The sequence below is a fragment of the Thamnophis elegans genome, chromosome 3, assembly GCF_009769535.1.
Source record: "Thamnophis elegans isolate rThaEle1 chromosome 3, rThaEle1.pri, whole genome shotgun sequence".
NCBI classification, from domain to species: Eukaryota; Metazoa; Chordata; class Lepidosauria; order Squamata; family Colubridae; genus Thamnophis; species Thamnophis elegans.
The window spans coordinates 110,887,942-110,903,988 of NC_045543.1; the positions used below are offsets into that span (position 1 = coordinate 110,887,942).

General features: G+C 36.4%; 1 protein-coding gene across 1 annotated transcript; it reads left to right on the forward strand.

The window, feature by feature from the left end:
- The first annotated feature begins 3,232 nt into the window (after positions 1-3,232).
- On the forward strand, positions 3,233-15,617 carry HAPLN1 (hyaluronan and proteoglycan link protein 1). The gene is made up of 4 exons (XM_032214497.1): positions 3,233-3,332; positions 9,700-10,068; positions 12,100-12,402; positions 15,328-15,617. Exons 1-4 carry the CDS (start codon positions 3,233-3,235, stop codon positions 15,615-15,617), a joined length of 1,062 nt encoding a protein of 353 aa, XP_032070388.1.
- Positions 15,618-16,047: the final 430 nt, after the last annotated feature.

Below are 16,047 nucleotides of genomic sequence, written 5' to 3' on the forward strand. Positions count from 1 at the left end.
TGGGTAGCTGTACAAATTTTAAATTAAAAATATGTTATTACACTAGCAATAACATTTGTGCATGTTAATTGATCATTGGAAATCACCAGCTAGCAATAAATCTACTTGTAGAACTGTTTTTTCAGTTGAAAAACAAATTCTTCCCTTGTAGCAAATTATTTGGAAAGAAAAAACTTTGAGTCATTCTAAACATTGATTTTAGAAAGCAAGGAATGGCAAATATAAATAAATAAATGGTTTTGTACATCTCTACATTTCCTACCCATAATCAGTTCAATTTCTAGTAAACAAGAAGAAATCTGTTCAAATCAGTATGTTTTATTAGAATCACAAGACTTACTTTTTTATGATGTTCCAGAACTTCATGTATATTCTTGGCACAAAAACCTGCGACTGTAATGGAAACTGAGAAGTCTTTCAAATAGTGTGTCTGTTGGCAAAGTGCAACCAATTACACTAATGTACAAATTCTGAAAACAAGCTTCTCTTGAAGGGGACAGTGAATCAGAACAAAGGGGTACTTTGAAGTGTGCCACATGTTTTTCCAGTTCTGTTTCAATTCCCCAGGCTTACAATCAGTTGAAAATTGGGAATAATAAGTATGAACTGTGCTATCTGAAACAAACTAGTATTAATCTGATCTTTAAACATCTCCTTTTTAAAGGCAAATGTCAGGGTTGTGTTGTTCTATGAATGTGTTATGGGTTTTTATATAACAAGAATATTATGATTCCTAAATGAAACCAAAATAAAGCTTACGGGTTTTTTCCCCTGCAATGATAAGTGCCTACACCCATTTGATTGCTCCAGCTTCAGAGTTCAAGCAAGACCTGACTCCTAAAAGCTTATCCAGATTATCAGATTTCCTTGTCTCAGAAAGTTTTGGAAGGCAAAAGTGGAAAACATTGCCCCACTTTAGCTCCCCAGGGACATGTTTTTATGCTTCACTTCTGAAGTAAACTGTTCCATATTCTGTTGCCTCAAGCATTGCTGGGGTTTGAAGAAAACACTTGACCTTGATGTAGGCTACCCTGAGCAGTTTTAATATGCAGAATCAGGAACATCTCTGCAAATGAATCAATGTTTCCCATACTCTGTAATATCTTACCTATGAATGCTATAATAGCTCAATGTGTATAATACTTGACTTGTAATCAGAATCTGGTTGATTCAAAACCCAGAAGACTTTTTGGCACTATTGTTATTTTTCCCCTTGAACTTTATACTTTCCCATTAGTACAGTTTTCATCACTTTTTTCAATCATCTAATACAGAAAGATACCTATGAACAACTATAGATTATTCAGGCTATTTGGAAGCTAAGGATGAATGACTGAAAAAATGATGAAACGATGCGGAAATTATAAAAATATATAATTTTAAAAAGACCAAATAAATGCTATCTTCTGCTGTCCTCAATTTTAAATGTATTAAATATTTTCAGCTTCTGTACATTTGAAGGCTATGTTCACGGAAGATCACAATGTATTGTGAGGACAAGGCTTATTTTACTATGCTTTGCATAGTATAAACCACACATTTATGAATCAGTTGTGCTGAATTATCTTTTCCCAAGTGGGCATGGACTTCAACTTTCAGAATGCTTCAGTCAACACAGTGCCATTGCTGAAAATACTGGGAATTGAGGAGACATTTGGAGAATGCCAGTTTGAAGGGACATATGGAATACGGTTATAAACTTCTCTGTACATGCCTCCATGTATGAGGATTCCCACATGCAGTTTATTCTGTGCCTGATTGTATAATACATAATAGCTTTGCTCAAGATAAATAGTCATAGAGAGGGGTTTATTGAATAAGCTATTTGGTCTCCAGTTTCTCTTGAGCCATTGTAGATAAGTGTATTTAGTGGATAAACATCTAATGTTAAGATCCACACTAGATAAATTTTATTTTGAACTTTCTCACCCTAATCTTGAGAGCCAGTTTGATGTAGTGGTTAATACAAGGCTAAAAACTGGAGAACCAGGAGTTCTAGTCCTCCCATGGGCATAACCAGCTAGGTTCTTTTTTCTGGCCCTATGAAGATGACAATGGCAAACCACTTCCAAAATCTTGCCATGCAGGGATTTCTCCAGGTAGTTGCCAAAAGTCAACAGGATATGGAGTACATATACACACAGAGAAATACATAGAAATACAAAACTTCCTGACCTTAAACTATAATTTCATTCTGAGATGAGCAAAAACGTACTGTCAGAGCAATGGTATTCCTCAAAATGTTAGCTCAGTCTCATTGTAAGGTATTCCTCACAATGTTAATTCAGTGATTTAGCTCAGTGCCAGAGGTCATGATGTACTTTCATACCACCACTCTGTGCAAAAAGCAAGTCATGGATTCAGCTAAAAAAAAATCTGGGTAGAATACATAAGCAGAAAATGTTTGATTAAAAAGGAAATGCCAAACTGAATCTTCTGCCTAGGAAATCTTGAATTATATCCTTTCCTATGGATCCCAGGCCTTCATTTTCTTAATTGTTCCTCTGCAGATAATTATCCTGCAGCTCTCAGCAGCTCTGCTGACTGCAGGGACCCTAACTGACACAATAATTTCATGCGTCAGCATTCTAAATAGAAATTAATACAAATCAGTCAGGGCAGCTGCAGTAGTGTAACCTGCAACTCTAACCTGTTTTATGTAGGTTTTCAACATTTTCTCTGCAGAGTAAGCTATGAAATGGTGAGTATTCCTCTATAAGACAGCATGCCTCTGCAGTCTGCCTCTCAGATCAGTTGAAGAACTTGCACTTCCATGCTAAATTAACTAAGGTGCAAAAACAGTCACGAGATGCAAAACAGTATTTATATTCTGTGCCAAGTTACAGTATGTTTTTGTTTAATGGATACAAACAGAATAGTTCTGAATACTTAAATCAGAGTCCACTTGACCTTTAAGGATTACAATCTTTACTTATTTTTTATGGTTTGTAAATGACAATTACTCTCTTAATGGGCAGAGTTACCCAACAGTACATGTCATTTGGTCGCCAATTAAATGTAGAGTTAACTTCCTGACAAAGAGGACATTCCTAATAAGATTTCTTAATTATGTGGCTCTGTCATTTTACAAGCACAAAACAATGAGCAATAATAAGAGAAGGATGGAACTCAGAAAAACTCTATAAAGCGTCCCTAATAAGATTTCCAGATGCCAACAGCTTCTTTTTCATCTGATGTTTTTTGCAGTGAAGAAGATTCTTGACTATAAAAGATGAAGAGTCTACTTTTTCTGGTGCTGATTTTTTTCTGCTGGGTTGAGCATCATGCTGCTAACTTCACTCTGGAGCATGATAGAATAATTCACATCCACGGTGAGTAAAAGAAATTCAATGAACAATTGTGATGCTGTAATATAAAGGTTAACGTTTGCTACATTTATAAAACTGATTAGCTAACTGCTGCAGGGTTACAATTTTTTTATATACTGCAGTGCTTTTTAGGTTAAAACTGCAGTACCACATTTCTGTGATATTTTTTTTTGTTAAAGAAGCAATGGTTACTAAAATCAAAATGCATGCATGTTAAATACAGCAAGTAAGCAATTAGGTTCTCTGATAGATATCTGCCTACTCTATAATAAATAAGATCCAAAGCCCGTCATAAGTAAACCTCCATAGCACAGAAATATGGTAATGATGGATTATGAAAACACAGTGATGCAAAAAAAGAGATCAGCAGAAACTTAGACAACATAAAAAGTAGCTTACCTCCCCAGATAGATGCCTCCCCATTGCTTTGATTTCTATGAAACGCTACCTCTTAATATATTTATGTACATCCATTCAAATCCTAAAGCTTATGATTGGCTGTGCAAAGCTTTGAGGCTATAGCAGAATGCAGCTGTTTTTCAGTTCTGGCTTCAGCAGCCGAGGATCATCCTGTATGAAGCAAGCCAATACATTTATTTATGCAGAAGTGACAGGCAAGATAAATGTCATGCAGTTTCTCTACTTTGTATAGCTTACATTTTGACAATTTAAGCTATATGGCCTATGGATACACAGACTAAACTCTGGAGATTTAGTGCAACATAGAGAATGCTGGCCTCATTATAAATGGTGTGGCATGATGATATCTAGAAAGAAATGATTGAGCATCAGAACAACTTCAGGAGGATTGTAAGGGAGCAATCATCGCCTGAAATCAGATCTAGTTTTCCAGGTCAAAACAGAAATGAAAAATAATAAGGTGTGAATTAAAAATGGGTCTCAATGAGTAGGATTATTTCTGTTTTAGAGTTATTATCAAGATGCTAATGTGCTTTATTGTCTACTTTACACGGGAATGTAAAACTTTTTAAATCACTCTAATTTGGAATTTTGCTCTAAAAATATTTGAGTTCTTTCTCACTGTAAAAATGTTACATATATGTTATGGAGGATATAACATATGTAACATATGTTATATGTAACATATATGTAAATATATATTGCATACAATGTTCTGGAGGATCTTTGATTAAGGTTTGATTATGAATAAGCATTTAGAAGGATCTTTATGATAATGGGCACCAGCAATGTAAGGGTATAGGGAAAAAATGAGAAGTGGCAAAGAATATACCCTAAACTGAAAATGTGGCTAGCCAAATACTTAAGAAAGTTGACATAGGTCAAAAAGTTGACTTAGAATCAGTAAAAAATGGTGCCAAATACATTATAAGCCAAATACATGGCTTAAAAGTAACTGTTTTGAAGTAAGATAGATAATGGTGATGACGATGATGGTTAGATTTTAAAGGAAAAAGCTTCCCAAAGTAGTGGTATCACTTGATTCAATTATTGTAGAGAATGCTGTTTTCAAAACTTCTGTTTTTATTGTTGGAGATGTTTCAGTCTATAATTCCCACACTGAACAAAGATTACAGACCCTTCAAGATGCCAGCCCAACAATTTAACAGTGATGGAAAAAGCCTTGCAATTTGGGTACAATTGATAATTCACCCACTTTAGGATCAGGTACAAGATTCCCAGTTCAAATAATGTCAATTTTTTCAGCCATAAACATTCTGAACATGGATTCATGTATACTTTCACCATGAATAATTATTACAACACCTTCCTGAATTTGGTGACCTACACATAAGAGGTGGGTTCCTACCAGTTCGGCCCAGTTCAGCTGAACCGGTAGTGGCATGCCGGCCTGGGTCGCTGCCGGTTCTGTAACCCAGGTTGGACAAGGTTTCCTGATTGCCACCGCCATCTTTTTTTTTTTAGTTCTGCACATGCGCAGAACATTTTTATTGAACTGCGCATATGCACGCAAAGTGCACACACAAGTGAATTGGCGGTAACATCAGCCAGAACCGACCCCTGGTACAGCTAGATTGAATTCAACTTTCATGGGAGGTTATTTTATCACTATTTATAGTTGTCACCCCTTTTTATCTTGAATTGGTTTTTAGCCTTTCCTATTTATAGTTGCAATTAGTGATAGAATTAATTTAATATTAAGTAAGCTCATCTGAATTCTATATCAATAAATCATTAGAAGGTATTGATCATAGCTCATATGTGGCAATAATCTTTACAATAGTAATCTATGAAAATTATTTAGGGGATTTGTTGCAGGCTAAAGGAATCAAATTTTGTTGTGACAGAATTGAACAACCCAACTGAAAGAGCCAAATCAAAGTAAAATGACTCACTGATTCCACAGCTAATACCAAATAATTTGTACTTAAAAAACAAAATCCAACACTTATTATCAAAGCAATGAGCCTTTCCAAAAAGACATCAACACTTTTCATTCACTTTGAGTCACAAAATATTTAAGATGACACAGCTCTGCAAAAGCCAAATAGGCAGAAATTCGAGGATTTATCATTATCATTTATCGTGTAGGTTCATCAAACATGAAAAAAGATGTATCAATACCATAAATTTCTACATTGTGTTTATAAAGTATTTTTCCCAATTTGTTAAATGCAAAATTTCCATGAGTTGTTTATAGCAAATTTATCAATACTAAAAATCCATTAGAAAAAGGAATAAAGGGCAGTTTTCTTCATACATATGAGCTAAGGATTATGGCTCATTGAATATGATGAGACTCATTTCCCTGTGTCTTAATGAACCGCAGGCTTAACGTGGACTAGCAGGATGATGTATCTGTAAAAAAGCAAAATGCAATCCTGGCTATATTGACAGATACTGAATATAGCATCAAAATCAAGAGAAATCATCATTTCTCTATTCTGTGTTGGTGAAAACATAACTGGAATATGCTTTCCACATTTTAGATGAACGCAAAGTGGTCCAGATAAAAGCAACTGAGATAATAAGGTGTATGGAAATAAAAATTAAAGAAGAGTAGTTGAAGGTGTTAAATATGTTTTGCCTAGAGAAGATTGCTAGGAGATGTGAAAGCTAACTTCAAGTAGCTGAGAGCCATCAAATAGATAATGGGCAGAATTATTAGAGTTGTTTCAAAAAACAGGAACCCAAAGATGTGTTAAAATAATAAGAGTGTATATTGGCTGTTAATTCTTAAGTAATGTTCAACAATGGAAGAGATTACCTCTTTCACCGATAGTATTTAAACAAAGATTTATGGCCTTTTTAAATAAAAAGTGCTGTAGTAGAATAATCTTGCATTGGCCATAAGGTTGGATAAAATGCTTCTTAAGATATCTTTAAAGACTTTCATTCTGTGATTCTATAAAATATGCACAAAATATACATACAGATATGCCCCAAATGTGCACATGTTTTCCCTTCCTTTCAGAACTGCCTTTTTTCATAAGATGGAACATAAATGGTCCTAGGATATGAGAATCCTATTTGTCAAGATGCATAACAACTGCAAATAAGTGGAGAGTGTGTGTACTCATAAACTCATTCATACTGTTGGAATACGCAGCTGTTATGGTGAAGTGCCCTGTAAGAGAGTAAGAGCACTAGGTGGCACTGTTATTTTAGAAACGTATATAAAAATAGGGATATGAAATTATCTGGATCCAGAACAAGAAATGTGTTTCTAATCAGGCATGGACATGCTCATTGTTCCTGTCAGCAGCTGCACCTATTCTGGGCTCACATGGTACTGAGGCAAAAAAAAAAAAGTACAAACCCAGAAAAATGCATGCCTGTTTTAAGAAACTGTTAGCAGGTACAGTAAGCCTCTGATTGTGCATCAGAAGCACTTTTCCCACATCGATCCAAACACCTGCACTATTCCTAGAAACAGAATAGGATAAAATCTCAGTGTTTCTGTTTACTATAACTATGCCCTTCCTGAATGCCAAGGAAGGAAGAAAGGAAGGATAGGAGGGAGGGAGAGGAGGAAGGAAGGAAGGAAGGAAGGAAGGAAGGAAGGAAGGAAATCATTAATGGAATATAAACAGGTCATTCACTGAAACTTTCACTAAATATGCTTATAGTTTTACTTTAGGTTTTCTTTGCTTTACAGATCTGCAACGTTGGTCTCAGAGTTACTTTTCTATCACTCCCTGTATTATCACAATTTTTTTATATCAGTTGGTCTCTTATATATATGTGCAGAGTAGCATACTTATCTAATGATTAGATTTTAGACCATTGTGACAATTCTGAAAAGCTTTAATTTGCCAACATTCTTATAATGCACTATACAAGCAATAAAAAGTTCAGGCTTAAAGTTTCTTAAAATCACATGTGGTGAATTATTTTTACTACTTACTGTATTCCCATACAAAGCAAAGGTAATCAAGGATTCATTTCTACCAATATCAGGAAACCATTCCAAACTTTTCAAATTTAATTGACAGATATGGATCAGAATGATTTCCTTTGTTATTCTCTGTCAAAGCTCTTTTCTGGACAAGTTTTATTGTTTCTTTCGTATTACAAATTTCCAATATTTTCTTAACTTATATTCTACCTCCACATCACTGTCCAATTGTAAATGAATAATTTATTCAACCAAAATCAGTTGGAACTTATTCCCAAATCAAAATTTCTATAAGGGAGAAAGGGTTTAATAATGACAATTGAAATGAATCACTATTATTACTATTGTTGTTAATCACTCATATACAGCAGCAGAAATAATAATAAATGACTTTGATAATTTCCGGATACAACAAATTAATTGTTTTTTATGCATTCTGCCTTCAGCAGATTTATTCTAATGATAAAAAGACAGTTGTATTTCAACCTAGTTCAGAGTTCTTGTAAAATATTTGAGAAAGTATAATCAGGGTGATATTGCGGCTGACTACCATATTCAGATTGGGAATTTCAGTTTTCCCCAAGGCAAAAATGTGAGACTCTTTGAATTTTGTGATTGTTTAAAATATAATTTGCATGCAAGCTTTCACCACATATTGATGTGACTGAGAATCACTGAAACTTAATTAGTGGGAAAAATGAATCATATACTAATAAATGAAAACAAAATGTTAAGGAAAAAACAGTTTTTTAGAATATTAATTTAACAAACAAGTTATATTCCTTTTGCCCAGCATATGGTAGTTTGGTGTAATGGTTAAGGCATCAGACCTAGGAAGCCATGAGTTGTAGTCCATCTTAAACATGAAGCCATTTGGGTGACCTTGAGTCAGTCACTCTTTCTCAGCTCGAGGAAGGAGGCAATAGCAAGCCAGTATTGAAAAACCTTGCCAAGAAAAATTCAGGCAATAGCCTAGGCATCTGCCATGAGTCAACACTGCCTTGAAGGCACTCCCCACCCCCAAAAAAGGATACCACTTCTTGGAGTTAATTTCAGGTGTCATGAAAGGACATCAAATTGTTACAAGGTATTGTAATGGTCTCAAACCATCCTCCCTTGGAAGACTATGAAGTGCAAGAAGCTCTGAAGTTGGGCTACTATAAGATATATTACCCAGGGCTATCTTTAAAGAAGATTCAGTAGTTACAATTTGTAGAAAATGTGGAAGCCCAGGCAATGATGAATGTATCTTGATATAATCAGTGACACCTGCTAATTCAAGAGAAACATTGGCTACCACAGAGTTTGAGGATATAATTCAAGATGCTGGTTGTCACCTTAAGCTACACTCAGAAATCAATTGGTACCTTATATGGCTTCAGATCTGGTTATCTGAGGGACTGCCTTGGCTATATTTATTGACCAAACCAACCACATCAAATTAGGTCAGTTTTTTCCAAGTCCTTTCTCTATTCAGTTGTCATTGATGGGGTCTTGGAAGTAAGCATTCTCAGAAACTAGGTCTACTTTGGGGGTTCCTTCCTTATAGTGATTCATCTGCCTTAGGCTTCAGGAAGTGTTATAGACCTACATGTTCTATCTTGCATAGGAGGGTATACTATAATTTGAAGATGGTTTTCTGCAAGTGTGACATATCTATCTGTTGATCCTTACTTTTCATCATCATCATCAACAACAAAAATAACAACATCACTATCTTCCTAACATTATTATCTCAAGTACAAGATCTGCTTTTCAGATCAAGAATGCTATCTTGCATAATAAAATGTAGCATCTGGATCATGTCTGAATTTTGAAGGAGATAGTTGAAGAAGTTAATGCATATATGTTCACATTGTTAGCCATTTATATCTTCATGACTGATAGGCATGAGGAAAGAGAGAGAAGGAGATATTGTACATATCCATAGATTTTTACATGCCTAGGAATGTGACTATTTTCATCCCTGAAACAGTTTAGTATACTTCAGCCATTCCTAACACTGTTTTCTTTTTTTCCAACATGTTTTAGAAAATGCACCTCATCTTCTTGTGAAAGCACAACAAACAAAAATCTTCTCAAATCGTGGTGGAAGTGTTACTCTGCCATGTAAATTTTACCGTGACAATACATTACCTGTCTCAGGAGTCCATAGAGTTCGTGTCAAGTGGACCAAACTCACTTCAGATTACCTCAAAGAAGTGGATGTCTATGTTGAAATGGGCTATCACAAAAAAAGTTATGGTAATTACCAAGGAAGGGTATTCTTGAAGAAAAGCACTGAAAATGATGCCTCTTTGGTCATCTCAAATTTAATGCTGGAGGATTATGGGAAATACAAATGTGAAGTCATTGAAGGTTTAGAAGATGACTCAGCTGTTGTAACTCTAGACTTGGATGGTAAGCTTCCTGACTAAACATAAATTGTTCATTAAAAATATTGCTATTACCGTTGTTCAGACAATATAGCTTTCATTTCTCAATATAACCATCTATCAGAATCCAGCCAAATTATATATTTTTTAATTAATAAGGAAGATTATTGGATAAATTAAGTCTGTTAACCTACATTTTATTTCTGCAGAAGTTTTTAAGGGAGCTTTGTTTATTGTTTTCTACAAGCTTTATAAAATAATTTAATTGAATTTAAGACTTTAGGGTAACTAGCACTGTCCCTAACATCATACAGAATGTTTCCATAACATTGGGACAAACCCCATGAAGGAAGAAGGCCTTGTTTGTAAGTGAAAGTCTTTATGGAATCCTAATCTAGATTGCGTAAATATGCCCTCTGCACATGTTATTAAATCCAAAACATCTTTGCTTCAGGTTCTATATATATTGAAATCAAGTTCAAAGCAACCTGACTTCTGAACAACTCTGGGCAGCTTACAAAAGAGAAAAACAACATATAGAGAAACAATTGTAACAGATCAGAAGACCTACCACTAAGAAAACAAAATCTTGAGGCTCTACAAGATTGAAGAAAACAATCTTTTGGCCATTCTGATTTAAGGCATTTTTGTACTGGATGGTTCTGTCTAAACAGCCTGAATTTGATGGGAAGAAAAATATTTTGGCTGGAGAATGTACTTAGCCATAGAAGCTACCTATGTAGCTGTTTTAAGCGTTTATATTCTACATTTCTTCCATTCTGTTTCTTAAATCAAGCGTCTTATTTCAGAGAGAAAAAATCAATTTTAAGAAGGAAATGGAAGTTTTACTCACATACTAGGCCAGTTTCAACAATCCTGACTGGGTGGTTTGATCTGGTGTACAGACTTACTATATTTGTAGGGCCTTCTCACTTACAGCAACTAGGGAAAGAAATTAAGTTTCAGTTAGAGCCAATAGCTACCAGTGTATTTTGTTTGGGGAAATAGCATTAAAGATAAATCCAAATTTAAAGCTTATTTGTAGGTTTCCCGTTCCAATTCATATCAAATGACAACCTTTCTGGCCGTTCGTAAAGTTCATGTGCCAAAGTCAAACAATCCATCTTCTTACTTGCTCTTTAAAACAAGCATGCTAATAATGAAGCAACAAAGGCAAAATAATGTATCTGATAGGTGAAAACCCACATTTGACTATTGCATAAAGAATTGGTGGTATTCAATCAGGAAAGAGTGAGCTTCAATATATGGTCTTAAGCAGTGGTGGGTTGCAGGTTGTATGCCCAGTATGGGCGTACTGGAGCCTACCCGGAGCACCAGATACCGTTCCAGTATGGTGCTCTGGAGGGCCCACCTGCCCACCTGAGCTCCTTACCTGTCCTTTAAAGCCTTTGGAACTACGGCACAGGTGCATGGTGCATATAGCACCTGCGCGATGCTCTGACGAGCAGCTGGAGCATCAGGGAGGCTTGCGGAAGCGTCGCTGGCATCTACAACATACGTGCGCACTGCATGTGTGTGTGTGTGTGTGTGTGTGTGTGTGTGTGTGTGCTGCGCACGTCCATCTGGATGAAGCTGGACCCATTCCAACCGTACCAGTTGGAACAGGATCTGGAACCCACCACTGGTCTTAAGACAAGTAAGACAAAACTCTTAGACTAAATAGTTAGGCAGCATTCCCAAATATAAAATTTGCTTTGGTGATGGTAAGATCTCCATTCTTCTTCCATCTATTCTAACCTATATTGTCATTTGTGAAATGCCTTTCAGTTGGGGGAGAGTACCATTTATGTTCCAACTATAAGCCTCATTTTCAGCACTGCTGCAATATTAACATTTTGGGACTGATTTTGTTTTTAGGGGGGGGGAAATGTGCCACTGAAAAATAAGTAAACTTGCTACTGAATTCTACTGTATGATCTGAACATAGTGCAAAATGAAGGCTTAAGACCGCGGGCATCCTGCCAGATGTGGGTTGTCCTCTCTTGATTAATTAATTAATTAAGCAGGCATCTTTTCCTCTTCTGCTTTCTTTTAGGCATTGTATTCCCTTACTTCCCACGACTGGGTCGCTATAATTTAAACTTCTATGAAGCTCAGCAAGCCTGCCTCGACCAGGATGCAGTTATAGCTTCATTTGACCAGCTATATGATGCATGGAGGTCAGGACTGGACTGGTGCAATGCAGGCTGGCTCAACGATGGGTCAGCGCAATATCCAATTAGAAATCCCAGAGACCCTTGTGGTGGGAAGAACACAGTGCCTGGAATCCGGAATTATGGCTTCTCAAATAAAGAACAAAACAAATACGATGTCTTTTGTTTTACCTCTCATTTTACTGGTAAGTAATTTGACTCCTTGGAAGTTCTCTGCAGTGAAGTGTGACATTACATATTAATATGTATTTATTTCAGCAGGAATTGTAGCTCAGATGTTCAATGTGTTTTACTTGCAAAAAGTCCCCAATTCAGTTTCAGTTCAAATTCAGTTCAATTCATCAATTCTTCCATTTAAAAAGATCAAGCATTAGATCATGGAACCACGACAGAGCTGTTATTATAATAGGAGAAGGCAATTTCTTGATCTTCTTTGGAATATTAATGTGATAATAATTCTCTCACAAATGGCTGCTATCGTGGGATAGCTGATCACAAGGCATCTCAATAATGTTGCTCACAGCTATGACCTGCAGTACCCCAACATGATGGCTAAGTTCTCAACTTCTCATTGTTTCTTTTCCAAGGCAGATAAGCACATTTCCATACAAAGAAATGGACTCAAGCATTTCACAATTGTTATTTTTTAAAAGGATCAGAGACAGAGATCTTTTTTGAAAGAAGGGTGAAGCTAGACACTGATTCTTTGCTTCTCCCTGGTTTAGAAAGACATGTTTCCCTGAGCTCTAGCATCTGTATTGAATTCTTCAGGAATCAGTACTATAACATCAGAAGAAAAATGAGTGCTAGAGCTCTTAAATACTGCAGAATTATTTTTTCCTCCCTGGTCAATTCTGTGAAGTTCACCTATTCCACCATTTTGGTGGAAAAGATCGTGAATGAGAAATTTTACTCCCATGTTATGTTTGCACAGTCCATCATTCTTGCTTGCTATTTAACAACATTTACTTGATATAACACAGAGAAGTTCAGAAGTTCAGAAGTACACAAGACCTACTAGAGAAGAGCCTAATGCTGGAAAAGATTGAGGGCAAAAAAAAGCGGGGGGATGACAGAGAATGAGATGACTGGATGGAGTCACTGAAGCAGTAGGCATGAGGCTTAAATGGACTCCAGGGGATAGTAGAGGACAGGAAGGTCTGGTGGAACATTGTCCATGGGGTCACAATGGATCAGACACGACTTCGCAACTAACAACAACACACAAGAGAGAAAGCAAGGAAGCTAACATGACAGACCATTCCTTTCAGCAGGAAGTTGGATAACTCAGAACCACGCATCTCATGTGTGTCCTAACTTGTATGCCTCTTGAGTAACAGATGTTTGGCTTGTAGCTCTACACACAAAGGGATGCCCTTGTTCTGCATACATATGCTCTGAGTATTCACAATAAAATTTATTTGCCTTAGAACATGAGAACAGTAAACATGACTATTCATTGGGCAATCCTGAAGAATGCATTTCCAAAACAAATAGGCTTTAAACATTGTACAAATGTTTACCTGATGCAGATCCAGCTATTTCAGTTCCATAAGTGGCTGACTGAACTGACGCAAATAAATCTTGTGCCATTTAAGTATTATCTGAGATTTGTGGAAAATGAATAAATACACACAATGAGTGCCAAAGAAACAGACCACTGTTTATAATGAAAATTCAGTTTGTCATAAGTCCTGATCCCATCCCATATAAATAATGTAGTTTGCACATCATTTTGGCTTTGAGAAAAGGCTTCAAACAAAAGATAAGGTTTTAATTTGCCTTTCCCTAAAGGCTATTGAATCTGCTTCCTAGGTGAAGGGAGAGGTGTTGGTTTTCTCTAGTTTCCCCCTTTCCCCTATAATCAGGGGTGTATTGCTATGGGTTTGCCTGGGTTCGAGAGAACACATAGCTAACATTATGGCCAGTTCAGAGAACCTCCAAATCTCACCCCTGTCTGGCCCTGCCTACCCCACCCCACTGCTCCCACCCGCCCCTCTCAGGAGTCTCCACACGGCCTGTTTTGGATGTGAGTTAAGTGCAGGGCCCGTGCAGAAGCTTGGGGAAGGGGAGAAATGGGCCTCCTGGAAGTTCCAGAAGACTGGAAACAGGCCTATTTCTGGCACCAAAGGGATTCCAGAGCCTGGGGGAGACAGTTTTCGGTCTCCCAGAGGCTCAAGGAAAGCCTCCGGAGTTCACCCTCCCCTCACTGTAGTGCATGAGGCCAACTAGGCCATGGCCACGCCAACAACAAGGGCAAAGAACCCTTTGTTGAAGTTTTTGAAGCCCACCCCTGCCTATAATTCTGAGCTGTCTTAAAGAAGTGTGTCCTCTGATTCTTCAAAATAGCCTTGCAGATCAATGGAGAAATAATCAGGGATTATTGGACCAAGAAAACTACTTTGTTTAGAAGAGGCCTCAGTCATGTAGACTGGCCTGGGTTCAAATTTTATTTTTAAAAAATTGTATCATGCATTTGTACCTTTGGACTGAAAGTATTAGAGAATATAGTATAAAATGAATTGCACCAAACCTCAAGATCAAAACCAGAATTATTTAAATTAGAGACATAGTATTCTCCAATGTGAATGAAATATTCACATATTAATGACAGTGTGAAAAGCCACGTAGAAGCACCTTGAGCAGTTACGTCATACAGTATATATGAAGTGAAGAGCCATTGCTGCTGATTGAAGTCTGTTGCAGTCCTTGTCTCTTCTATAGTATGCTACAGTATTGAAATGGGATGATTTAGATAATTACAAGTGTTTATGTATAATGGTACATATATTAATGTAGCAAATTTCAGTTAGGTAAAGATTCAGTGATCTCTTTTACACAATATATTAAAGGATGTATCACTTCTTACCTTTCTGTAAGTATAGTAGAAAATTTAATCTTCTCAGTAGAAAAAGTATGCACATTTATTGAAAGAATGCAGTGTTCCCCCTATAATTTTAGGGATAACTATAGTAACTATAGCTTTGAACTGTTTTACACGCACAGACACTTAATAAATATAATGGAATTTTTTTTATGAATCCTTAAAATGTATTTTAATTGCATAACTTTTTTTTCAAATATATTATAACCTTTCTGTATTCCATCAGGCCGTTTTTATTACCTAATACACCCGACCAAGCTGACCTATGATGAAGCTGTGCAAGCCTGCATCAATGATGGTGCACAGATTGCTAAAGTAGGCCAAATGTATGCAGCCTGGAAACTCCTAGGATATGACCGCTGTGATGCCGGCTGGCTGGCTGATGGCAGTGTCCGATATCCCATCTCCAAGCCAAGAAAACGCTGTAGCCCTAATGAAGCAGCAGTACGCTTGGTGGGCTTTCCGGATAAAAAGCACAAGCTATATGGAGTCTACTGCTTCAGGTCATACCAGTGAAAGGACCAAGAGCACAACAGTGTCCATTTGATTAAGAACATGTGAAGATTGTTTCAATAAGAACTTACACAAATTGCCAAAACTGTGATAAATCTTTTTTTTTACTTACTTTAAGGAGTCATTTCATAAAAGAAACCAATTAATTTGTTCCGTTTTCTTTTTTTTTTTAATCATTCAATAGATATTTTAAATTAATATAATTTAAAGAAAGCTCTAGGTGAAGAAGTTTTGGAAATGTAACTTTTTAAGCTACACAGTTCCAACAAACATATTTTTCTTGAATGGGGCATGCAATAGCTTGATGATTGCTAGGACTCAGTTAAGGAATGTAAGGCTTATCAAAGGATAAAGTTTACATATTTGCATCATATTAAAAGATACCAGAGAATAATGACTGAGATCTGATGTTATGAACTGTGTTCATCTTTTA

Excerpts from the sequence above, each read along its gene's own strand:
- HAPLN1 (XM_032214497.1), top strand. The coding sequence starts at position 3,233 with ATGAAGAGTCTACTTTTTCTGGTGCTGATTTTTTTCTGCTGGGTTGAG. Across the intron at positions 3,333-9,699 it reads TAGAATAATTCACATCCACG|AAAATGCACCTCATCTTCTT; the intron begins GTGAGTAAAAGA and ends AACATGTTTTAG. Across the intron at positions 10,069-12,099 it reads TGTAACTCTAGACTTGGATG|GCATTGTATTCCCTTACTTC; the intron begins GTAAGCTTCCTG and ends GCTTTCTTTTAG.